General features: G+C 38.8%; 1 protein-coding gene across 1 annotated transcript; it reads right to left on the reverse strand.

Annotated features, from left to right (window-relative positions):
* Nucleotides 1-287: 287 nt before the first annotated feature.
* On the reverse strand, nt 288-2705 carry LOC110750587 (amino acid permease 3). Its single transcript, XM_021950934.2, has 5 exons — nt 2266-2705; nt 1906-2139; nt 1706-1799; nt 1381-1595; nt 288-1251 (listed from the first exon to the last, which is right to left on the reverse strand). Exons 1-5 carry the CDS (start codon nt 2381-2383, stop codon nt 458-460), a joined length of 1455 nt encoding a protein of 484 aa, XP_021806626.1. The 5' UTR covers nt 2384-2705; the 3' UTR covers nt 288-457.
* Nucleotides 2706-12467: the final 9762 nt, after the last annotated feature.

Consider the following 12467-nt stretch of genomic DNA (forward strand, 5'->3'; position numbering starts at 1 on the left):
TGTGTGGTTGACTATTTAGAATACAGCCTCCAATATTTATTCGTAGTTCATGGGAGCAGTGTCGTCTAGACTAGGACTGGACTCACCTGGAGCAGAGCTCTCAGTTAATTTCATGTCATGGACTCATATGACTCATAAGCCAAATTGACTACCATGTGTCACATTGTGTCCCATGCCTTTTCTGGTTTAAACTAATTCAGTATCTTTCTTCATTAATTATGAGCAACTTGATTTATAACTGTCATTTATGAGATTTAAATTCATAGCCTGACGTAAAAATTGGTAACTTTGACAAGTGATAATTGTAGTGCATATATAACATTAATCATGCCCGTTTAAGCTTGTTATGAACATAAACAAGAATTGAAATCAAAACTGACCAATTCTCGTTTCCTTGTTGAAAATTAGGAAACTCTAGTAATTATGACAACATCTAGTGTTACATTTATTTGCTAAATCAGTAGCTGGTCTTGAATGGCTTGTAGATCTTGAGATCACTAATCACACCAGCAATTGAACCAGCAGCAGCTGCTGTGGTGATTATAAGGCAAGCACCACTTAGGATCTGGAGGGAAATCCATCTTGTGCTCCACTTGGGGATCCTCTTTGTTGCAATATACATCTCCACAGGGAAGTAAACTGTGAGTGGCCAAAATCCCAGAGCCCCAAGAAGCCCAACCACATCATTGAAGAATGGCAAGATCATGGAAATCACAGTGGTTAAAATCACAAAACATGTCCTCCACACCAATCTGAAGAGGTTGAGATTGAAGAGACCAAAGCCGGGGATTCTGAATTTGATGTCTTTTGTGATGAAATGGCTATGGGGGTACTTTTCTGCTGCTGTTTTCTCAACAAATGCATAGAGGGGCTGGACAAAGACTTGGTAAGCGCCAACAAGGTGGATGACAATGGCTGCATTGGCAATGTCAATGAGCCAATAGGGGTTGAAGAAACCGAAACCAGTGAGGAGGTTTCCGGGAGATGAGTCTCCAAAAGCAGCATAGCCCATGCAGCCACAGAGCATGTAGAAAAGGGTTGTGGTAGCCACACTGACTATAGTGGCCTTCTTCATTGTCTTGGCTTCAGATGGTGGGGATTTAACTGTGTCCTGAATTTCAATGAGGATGAGAGAGTAAGAGTATGCAAAAGCTATGTCCCCAAGTGCTTGGAAGCTCCTCCAAATCTTTTGTGTTTCTGTCACATTTCCAATGCTTATCCCAGTCATGCTTCCCCTGATAGTTCCAGTTTCTGAAAATTGATCACAAAAAGACAATCATAAGTCAGATTTACTAGAACCAATTTAATCATAAAAACTACGATTGAAGATCACCAATTTATCAATATAACAGTAAATATTATGGAGCTATTAGTTCTTACCTACAACTTTGGCAATTCCAAGGCCAAGTCCAATTGAGGAGTAAGTGAATGACATGACTGCAGCAACAATGGAGAGCCACCATAGCTGATCAAAGTTTGGAATTTGAGAGAAGATGATTTCTGTTATGCCGAAAGCAATCATATAAGGGTTGCTGTTTACATGGCATGGTGCTGTGTCACCATTTTTGTAGAAGCAGTTAGACCTCTTTATTGCCCTGTTTAATCACAATCAACATCAACAACAACAAAAACCATTAGCCAAAATTACATATAATCAAACATAAACACAAAGTTCTGAATCAAGTTTTAAAACACTCATACTTACACCATGCTTATAGATGATGCTATAGTGTAGCCAATGGCAACTCCAAAGAGATTCAAGTACTGAACAAACCCACAAATTTTCACTTTGAACCCACCTGAAAAAAAAAATTCAAAATCAAATTAACATAAGAACTTTTGAAAAAGACTCAAACTTTTTTCACATGGATGTCAAAAAGTGAAAAATATTAGCAGAAAATTTACCAAGATTGGATCGGACGGCATCTGTGTAAGTATAGTTTCTCTTTCCAGTGACAGGGTCACCAGTACGATAGCAGGCAGCGAGAAGAGTTGAAGTGTAGTAAGTGACAAAAGAGAACAGAAGCATCACGGAGGGACCAGCAACCCACCCAAGCTGAGCTGTGGCCCAAGCCAAGGACAAAACTCCAGACCCAATTACCGCAGTAATTATGTGGGCACTTGCAGTCCAAACGGTTCCTGGTAAATAAAAAAACCACGAAACAGAACAAATGAGTAAAAACTCATAGCATTTCTAAGGTGTTTGCTTTTTTTGACAAAAATGGTTGAACATGTAAAATGTGTTAGAGAATTGAAAAATTTTACCAGTTCGTTTGAGACGGCCGTCGTCATCAAAGCACTTGGAGCCTCCCTCTGGAGGCACATCGACAGCGACATCAAAAACTTGGTGGTGGGTAAGCTGGTTATCACCCATTTTAGCCATGAAACTGACCAAAAGCACGAGCCTTTTTGTATAATATAGAAAAATAGATGAGCCCAAAATTTATATATGCAAAGATCTGTGAGAAAGAGAAAAAGATGGGTCTTGTTCTTTAATGGGTTTAAGCCAAGTTGTGAGCTTGTTCAAATCTCTCTGCTGCTGCAGGTCCTGGCACTGAGATTTTTCACACACAGCCCAAAAATCACAGAAACCCAAATGATTTTTCTGGTTCTAGAAAGATGGGTTGGCTTCAAAAGACTGAAAGAGATGCTCAGAGAGTTGGAAATGTATGAGAAAAGAAAACTGAGAAACCAGAAAATGGAATTGATTGGTGTGGTGAAAGGGTATGGCAGTGGGGGGTTTATATAGGGCTCTGAGGCAGCAAAGTTATTGGCATGTGGTTTAAAAGAGGCCCCAAAAGAGCGCGTACGTCAACGACAAGAGCAAGCTTTGTCCCTGTGACCAAACAGACCCCAATCCAAAACTCCAACTTGACTCTCCAAAGTTTTTCGAAAATCTCTCCCAACCTTTGATATTTAGTTACCCAAACTGACCCACCGGATGTCAAAACATAGAGAATATTGAGAGAAGAAAGTGGAAAGAGTAGAGAGAATGAGAGTTGTTGAATATTTTCTGATTTTCACTTATGTTCATTACTTACAATCAACACATATATATACAAGTTCCTAAGACATTAGTCAAGCCCCCCAAGTTAGGCAACCAACCAAGTTAGGCAACCAACCAAGTTAGGCAACCAAACTAATTAGGCAACCAAACTAGTCAAGCCCCCCAAATATTGTAGGTGCCAAACATAGTAGGTGCCAAACATTAATTGACTATTACTAGCCACATTAATTGACTACTAGACAACATAATTAACATAGACAAATTCAACATATGACAACTTCTAACATTCCCCCTCAAGTTGGTGCATAGATATCACCGATGCCCAACTTGATCAGTGAGTTGTGGAATACTCTGCTAGAAACTGCTTTTGTCAAAATATCTGCCAGCTGGTCTTCGGACTTGACAAACGGAAGCTGAATTTCTTTATTTTCAACTTTCTCTTTAATGAAGTGTCGATCCACTTCAACATGTTTGGTGCGATCATGTTGAACTGGATTGTGTGCAATGGATATTGCAGCCTTGTTATCACACTGTAGATGCATTCCTAATGTAGGTGCATATCCAATCTCTGTAAGCAATTTTCTCAACCAAAGAAGTTCGCAAATTCCTTTGGTCATTCCTCTGAATTCCGCTTCTGCACTAGACAAAGCAACAACATTCTGTTTCTTGCTCCTCCAAGTAACCAAGTTACCTCCCACAAATGTGAAATACCCTGATGTTGATCGTCTATCAGTGACATTCCCTGCCCAATCTGCATCTGTATAGCCACTGATATTCAGATGACCATTCTTAGAGAACATAAGTCCTTTTCCTGGTGCGGACTTCAAATATTTAAGAATCCGAAGAACCGCATCCATATGATCTTCACTTGGACAATGCATAAACTGACTAGCAACACTTACAGCATACGCGATGTCGGGTCGGGTATGGGATAGGTAGATCAGTCGTCCCACCAATCTTTGATATCTTTCTTTGTTAGTGGGTACTTGATTGGGATATTCCCCAAGGCGGTGATTCTGAACAATTGGAGTGTCCACAGGTTTGCAATCTAACATTCCAGTTTCTGCCAATAAATCTAGAACATACTTCCTTTGTGAGAGGAATATGCCTTGCTTTGATCGAGCAACTTCAATGCCCAAGAAGTACTTGAGTCCACCAAGATTTTTCATTTCAAACTCCTTTGCCAAACATTTTTGTAGTTGAGAAATTTCCTGCTTATCATTCCCAGTAATAATCATATCATCAACATAAATGATGAGAGCAGTTACCTTTCCTCCCTTGTGTTTTAAGAACAGAGTATGGTCAGAATTACTCTGCTTAAAACCATAAGTCTTCATTGCCACGGTAAAACGCCCAAACCATGCTCGGGGAGACTGTTTCAATCCATATAATGCCTTTCGCAATCTGCACACCACATTAGCAGGAGTAGATGTAACGTATCCTGGTGGGATATCCATGTAGACTTCTTCTGTGAGTTCTCCATGGAGAAAGGCATTCTTCACATCAAATTGGTGGAGAGGCCAATCGAGATTTGCTGCAATGGACAATAGCACACGAACGGTGTTAAGTTTTGCAACTGGGGCAAATGTTTCTTCATAGTCAATACCATATGTCTGCGTGTATCCCTTTGCCACAAGTCGTGCTTTGTATCGTTCAATTGACCCATCAGCATTGTATTTCAAAGTGTAAACCCATCTGCATCCGACAGTCCGTTTTCCTTGAGGTAAATTCTCCAGTGTCCATGTGTGATTTTTCTCCAGAGCATGCATCTCCTCCCTCATTGCTTGAACCCATTTTGGATCCTTCAATGCCTCACTCACTTTGGTTGGAATATGAATTGCGGATAACTGGTGTACAAAGCCTTGGAGGGGTGCAGATAATTTTTCCGCAGAAACATAGTTTGCAATTGGATACTTTGATACCTTGCCATTATCCGGTGAATACCGAATTGGCGGTTTTCCACGATTCTGTCTATCAGGTAATTTATAACTAACAGTTTCATCAACTAAAACAGTAGATGTAGTAGAATCACGTACCTCAGGAGTATTCTCAGGAGATTGATCAGCTGGTACTGAGATGTGAGGGGGGTCTTCATCATTATCGTCGGCGAAGTAGGAAAAAATATTGTGCTCTCTGCTGTGGAGCGACCGGTCGCTGGGCTCCTGGCGACCGGTCGTTTTTGTACAGATTCGAATTTCAGCTTCAGCGCTTGGAAGCGACCGGTCGCTGGGCTCCTGGCGACCGGTCGTTTCTGGACAGATTCGAAACTCAGTTTCAGCGCTTGGAAGCGACCGGTCGCTGGGCTCCTGGCGACCGGTCGTTTTTGTACAGGTTCGAATTTCACCTTCAGAACTTCTATGCGACCGGTCGCTAGGCTCCTGGCGACCGGTCGCTTTTGGGCAGGTTACATTTTCTTCTGGACTTTTGGGATCCGTTTTGCTCCAATCTTCAAGTTCTTGAATTTCCAGGGCCTCCTTGCCCAGTGGTTCTCTTTGTATGTCTCTGTGAGGCGAAGAGTTGGACATCGGATCATGAAAAAACATTTCCGATTCCATAAAAGTGACATCCAAAGTGACATATGTACGACGACTGGAGGGGTGATAGCATCGGTATCCCTTCTGATGGGCAGCATAGCCTACAAACACACATCTGAGAGCACATGGATCAAGTTTGCCACGTTGATTCTTATGGAGGTGGACGAATGCTACACAACCAAAAACTCGGGGCGGAAGCATCTGAACGGAGGGCAAGGGCCCATGTTGGGCAAGTGCTTGTAATGGAGTCCGGAAGTCTAAAACTTTGGAAGGCATTCGATTGATGAGGTACACTGCGGTGACTATAGCATCATCCCAATGGTGGCGAGGAACATGAGCGCCAATCAAAAGAGCTCGTGCTGTTTCAAGGAGGTGTCGGTTTTTTCGTTCCGCAACACCATTCTGTTGGGGAGTTTGAGGACAAGTGGTCTCATGGATGATGCCATGTATCTGGAAGTAAGTCTGAAAATCATGGTTGATATATTCACCCCCATTGTCAGAACGAAGGACTTGAATCTTGGTAGAGAATTGAGTTTCAATTTGCTTGTGAAATGACTGGAATATAGGGAACACATCAGTTTTATTTTTCATCATGAAGAGCCAAGTCATGCGGGTACAATCATCTACAAAGGTGATAAACCACCGGAAGCCAGAAGTTGTAGAGATAGGTGAAGGACCCCAAACATCAGAATGTATCAAAGCAAATGGAGCAACACTTTTATTTGTACTTGATGGATAAGAGACTCTGTGACTCTTGGCTAAGATACAAGTATCACATTGGAAATCAGTGGTACAGGAATTCGAAAACAAATCTGGAAATAGATGTCTCATATAGCCAAAAGACGGATGCCCCAAACGCCGGTGCCATAACCAAAGTTGTCGATCCTTCCAAGTCGATGAGTGCTTCACACTATGTGCCCTTCCCATACTGAAATCATCCACATAGTACAACCCCCCTCTCTTAGTACCACGACCAATGATCTCCTTGGTGAGAATATCCTGAAATAAACAAAAATCGGGATACATGAGTACACAACAATTTAGTTGCTCAGTAGCTTGGCCAACAGATATCAATTTATTAGACAACGATGGGACAAGCAAAGTATTTTGAAGAGTAAGGGATGGAGAGAGTCCAATGGTTCCAGCACCAATCACAGGAGAGGTAACACCATTTGCGTTGGCAATACTTGTTCGTTGTGGTGTGGTTGTGCTTAGAAAATCGGTTGGATCAAACGTCATATGATCTGTGGCTCCTGAATCAATAATCCAACCTGTGGAGTCACTTGTATATGATGTATGAAATACATATCCACAGTTACCTGAGTTACTGAAAGATGAAGAGTCCTTTTCTGATGTTGAGGTAGACTCTTCATGAGGAATTAACGTTACCAGAGGATCCGAGGTGACAAGGGCAGCACGACCCGTTCCTCCAGCAGCAAGTTTACGAGCCTTGAGACCATCCCACCAATCTGGATAACCATGTAGTTTAAAACAAGTTTCTCGAGTGTGCTTTGGATTCCCGCAGTGAGTGCAACCACTCCCATCTGTGGGAGCCTTGGGTCGAGAAGGTGGAGTAGTCTTATTGGCAGCTGTCTGTAGCTGGAGATGAGCAGTTGGAATTGGGCGAGAGGGTCGGTATGTTCCTTTTGTTACCAATCCTACTCCGGTTGGTGTTGGAGCTCCTAACATCACAGTTTGTCGGATATCTTCTCGTCGAACATGAGCATAAGCTTGCTCTACTGTAGGAAATGGACTCATTTGGAGCACATCACTTCGGGCTTTGTCTAGTCGATCATCCAAACCATCCAAGAAAATATAAACTCGATCTTCTTGGATGATATCATAGTATTTTTTGATATCCAACTCGCACTTCATCTCATTTGGACGGCGAAAATCGATTTCTCGCCATAAGCCTTGGAGATCATTGTAGTAAGCTTCAATCGAACCTCCCCCTTGTCGCATACGGGAGATTCGTCTTTTAAGATCATACACCTGGGAGGTGTCAGAGCCATCAAAGTAAGTTGTGGCTATTGCGTCCCAAACTCCTTTGGCCGTCGAGAATCTAATGAAGTTGCCAATTAACCTTGGCTCCATGGAGTTGATTAGCCACCCTTTCACGATTGCATTTTCTGTTCGCCATCGGTTGAATGTCGAGTCCGTCTGAGAAGGTGCTGGGAGTTCACCAGTGAGATATCCCAGCTTATCCTTGCCAGCAACATACATCTCAATAACTTGAGACCATAAGGCATAGTTGGAGCCATCCAACTTAATGCCAATTTGTGCAGGAGAGGTTTCGTAGGTAATAGTCGGGGTCGGGGTCGGGGTCGTATTCGATGTTGATGCTTGTATCTTTATCAACTCAGCCATTTGAGCAGCAAATTCGGTGAAAGTAGTAGGATCGGTGGTGCTACTTTCAACATGGGAAAAATCATCTTCTCCCATGATGGAAACAACAATTCAAGACTAGAGTCAGCAAGATCGCTGCTCTGATACCATGTCAAAACATAGAGAATATTGAGAGAAGAAAGTGGAAAGAGTAGAGAGAATGAGAGTTGTTGAATATTTTCTGATTTTCACTTATGTTCATTACTTACAATCAACACATATATATACAAGTTCCTAAGACATTAGTCAAGCCCCCCAAGTTAGGCAACCAACCAAGTTAGGCAACCAACCAAGTTAGGCAACCAAACTAATTAGGCAACCAAACTAGTCAAGCCCCCCAAATATTGTAGGTGCCAAACATAGTAGGTGCCAAACATTAATTGACTATTACTAGCCACATTAATTGACTACTAGACAACATAATTAACATAGACAAATTCAACATATGACAACTTCTAACACCGGAGACCACTTTCTCACTGCTCTCCGTTTCAACACGAAAAATTTAGACCCAGTACTGTCAGTAAAAGCCACCGGCCTAAGTTAGCCCAAGTTTTGTATATTAGTTAGTTACTGAAATTGTGGTTAAAAGTGAAAAATATGATGAACCAAATGTTGACTAAACAAAATGGTAAAGGATTATTTGGTATTGGTGTTTGGAAGTCGTAATTAGGCTCGTTACCACACTTATGGCTCCCTAAAGGCCTTATTTATAGTGCATAAGTCCTAGGGTTACATGGTTAAGAAAATATAATCAAAATAGAAACCTTAACTAAGTAGGAATTGGACTAGGAATCCAAAAACAATAAGTAACCCCAAAAAAGGGAAACAATTAGTTGATAATCATTATTTATGAGTGCTTTTCAGTTACTGTAGATAAGTATCTGGTACTGGCCAATCACTCACCAAACCAAAAAAGTACCGTGTTTTTCAGACTAAGCCACCGTCCTGAGTTAACCCGAGTTTTGTATGTAGTTAATTATACTACAATTGTGGTAAAAGTGAAAACTATAATGAACAAAATGTTGACTAAACCAATAGGAAGATTTTCGTAGTCGGTACCAATTTACGGTAACAGAAAGTTAATTAATAATCAAATAATATATATTGGTAAATGATTTTCTCACTCCCCTTTTATCCACCTACACTCCTTTTTGTTTAGAAAAATAGAGTATAAGTGGATAAAAAGGGAGTGGGAAAATCAGTCCCCTATATATTTTGTCGGTGATCTTCGGTTACTGTAAATTAGTATTCCTACTGAAAAATATTGTGTTTAACTTGCATGAGGGAGCAATTACTCCAAACCACTACACTAGTGGGTCTTTGTAGAATCCATCCTTTTAATGGAAGGGAATATGGTTTTTTCATAATTAATTCTCATGAACAGCAAGGTATATAGCCATTTATAGCTCGTTAGATATTATCTATGTCAACTTGCTTCTTTTTTGTGATGGTGGTATCAAAATATCGAGACATAGTGTTAGGCACTGGTTGGCCTTACCTACGCGTGGGCCTGCTAATTCTGCCCTACGTTCGTCTTAGCTTAATAATTTAGAGATAAGAAAAGGTGTAATAACACGTAATCTAGTTTATGACCAAAAAAAAAACACGTAATCTAGTGTTCGGGTTTCCTAATTCTATAGTAATTCTATTGTAATCCAAATTTAACTATATATAATTCACCTTTTGATACATAAGAGCTTAGGGCCATGCAGTTTACACAGAGGCTTAGGTGGTGCTCGTCACCTTATGCATGCTTTATATATGGACATTGAAGGATGCATTTTTACTTCCTGCAAATCACAGTTTGACATATATGCAAAAATAATTCATGAAAAACACGAAAAGAACAATCTCTACAGACATGTCAAACCGTGATTAACAAGAAAATAGGAATTCCTACTTCTAGAGAAGACGACAAGTATTTTCCTTTATATATATCTTCAAGATTCCCAAAATAGAATATATCTCAAGTAATTAACTGGTTGATATTGATATAGGTAACTTATAAGCGAGAATATATAATGCTGGGAGGGTACTGAAATGAAGAACCAGTGAAGCACAAGATTTGACCACCCCACTAGGAAAAAGGTTAAATTGATTGCAAATAAAAGACAGCTAGGAGGAAGTCTACAGGAAGCCAACTTCAAAATGAGGTTTTTCTTGTGTAAGATAGATTCAACATGGTTGCACAGTTTGGAATCTTTAGTTCAATCAAATATCTTGATCGACTATTCAGTCTGTAAATTTTTGAGTTTTTGAATATATCCAAACAATCTGTGGTCTGCAGGAGCTAGCCAACAGAGAACATATTGAGCTGGAGATAATGATTTGATGTCATGTCAGTGCTTCATTTGCCAAATTATCTGAAATTTTGTTTGCTTGATTGCTGATGACCGATGATGACTACTGCTAGTCTAAAATATTAAAATGGTTACGGAACCTGATTAAGATTGGGAATATATGTAGACATTAATATATTTATGAATTTCCCTTTGTTTAAGTCCAAATAATAGCACTTAATGTGCAAATTTGGGTTGATACCTATCCCAACTTTTCCACTTGATGATAGCAACATATACATGACCAATATATAGAGAGAAATTCTCCTGTACAAACAACTAAACGTTATGAATCACTTATCCCTCATTACTTTTCTCCTTCTTTACTGTGACATCCACACGGTAATAATGTGGAAATATCCGAATAAGAGAATAACTAGAGAGAGAGAATATTAAAGCCTGGCATGTGCAAAATTAAATTATTCACAAAAATTCAGTCACAATCTTAAACTATATGCAAATTTAAATGAAAAATATGTAAAAGTAGGGGAGCTAGCTCAAAAAGTCACAGTGTGAACTTGGCTTTGAGTTTGATTCTGCATCATGATGTACAGAAGATTTCTTGAAAATAGGGCACAGAATTGTTTGTGGAAAAGGTTCTAAGCAGCAGTTTTATGGATTTTTATTTTATTTTAATTAAAGATGTGAGATTTTCTTAATCCAAAAAAAAACTGACATCAGTCAAAGGTCTTCTAGGGACAGCTGAATTGCTGAAATGTTTGAATATTTTTAGAATTTCTGTTTGGAAGGTAGAGAATAAAAACCTTCTTTATCTGCAAAAGCACTGTTGATATAAGTGCTTGCTTCACTCTCAACTAAAGCGCTTTTGAAGTACCTACCAAATACCAATGAAATGGTATGATTTTAATGTCAGGTGGGATTGAACTCAATCTTCGCTGTAAAAAATGTATTTTCTTCTCTCTCTCTTTTTTTTTTTTTCCCTTTTTGTACAAAATGGTAGTTTCTTTAATCTAATTAAATTAAAGTTTATTCCTTTAAGCTTTGCTTTCCAAGGCCACGTGCATAAGAATAAACCATTATAACATTTGAACCTTCTTCATCTTAAAGTTTGGGTACGTGGACTAATAGATGATTAACAACAACTAATTTTAAATTGTTAGCCTTCAAAACCTTTGGAGAAGCTTTAGACGACAATGATGATTAAATAATTTAAATTACAAGGATTAGGTGGTTTCTCTCTAGAAAATTTTGTGTCCAAATCTCCAAGGAAATATATCTTCTGGCAAGTTGCAAAGACTTTTTAAGCCTCGAATGGGCCACTGCTTCGGATATAACTATAATCAAATTATTGGACAAACAACTAGCTTTTTTTGGTCATAAGACAAACAACTAGCTTAGTAGATATGAAATTGGATTTTGTACAGATATTTTCTTTTTTGAGTAATATTGTATTTGTGTTATGAAAAATTACGACATTGTTTTAGGGCTCTAGTTATAGGACTAAATGTAGTCTAGGGCTATCATTTTAGCCCTCCAAAATGTTAATTTGGTAAAGAATAGTACAGCGCTAAATTTTTCCATCCAGCCATGCAGAGCTATATTTTAGGGCCCTCTATATTTTATTAAAATTACTATTTATAGACATTTTTCCAACAACGTGAATAACAAAAGAAGTAAAGAGAATAAATTTGTAGGAAATGTTTGAATGAAATGAGTATGGAATATTTAACAAAATCAAAAAAGAGTGTGGAAAGTTGTGAATAAGTAGAGAATGTGATAGAATTTGTAAGAAATGTGGAATGAAATTAGTGTGAAACTTTGAAGTATTTATAGAGATATTTTTGAAGTTTTTTTTAAAAAAAAATTTAAAAAGCCAAACGGAAATTTTGGAAAAAAAAAAAAGAGAGTTAACGTTTCAAATAGTTCTGATATATATTTAAAATTTGAATACATTTAAAAGTTAAAAGAAAATATATATATATATATATATATTTGGCCTAGGCTATAACTGGGTTACAAGTGCCCTAGGAGGAGGGATAAATGGCTAAATGTGGCCCTCCAAATTTGGTCAAATTATTTTTTAGCCCATGACTAGAGATGAATTTTGCATATTTTGAGGGCCACATTAGGCCTATTTAGGATATTTAGGTTTAATATTAAGGTGTATATTAAAGTAATGACTGAAAATTCTTAATAATCTGGTTACATTTAGTGAGTTAGGCGAATTTGTTTTTAACA

Source organism: Prunus avium, chromosome 1 (assembly GCF_965620075.1).
Source record: "Prunus avium chromosome 1, drPruAviu1.hap1.1, whole genome shotgun sequence".
NCBI classification, from domain to species: domain Eukaryota; kingdom Viridiplantae; phylum Streptophyta; class Magnoliopsida; order Rosales; family Rosaceae; genus Prunus; species Prunus avium.

What these genes read in the sequence shown, in the direction of transcription:
- LOC110750587 (XM_021950934.2), bottom strand. Translation starts at nt 2,383, where the DNA reads ATGGCTAAAATGGGTGATAACCAGCTTACCCACCACCAAGTTTTTGAT. An exon ending in CGGCCGTCTCAAACGAACTG is followed by an intron (nt 2,140 to 2,265) that starts GTAAAATTTTTC and finishes TTTATTTACCAG; the next exon opens with GAACCGTTTGGACTGCAAGT. An exon ending in TGCCGTCCGATCCAATCTTG is followed by an intron (nt 1,800 to 1,905) that starts GTAAATTTTCTG and finishes TTTTTTTTTCAG; the next exon opens with GTGGGTTCAAAGTGAAAATT.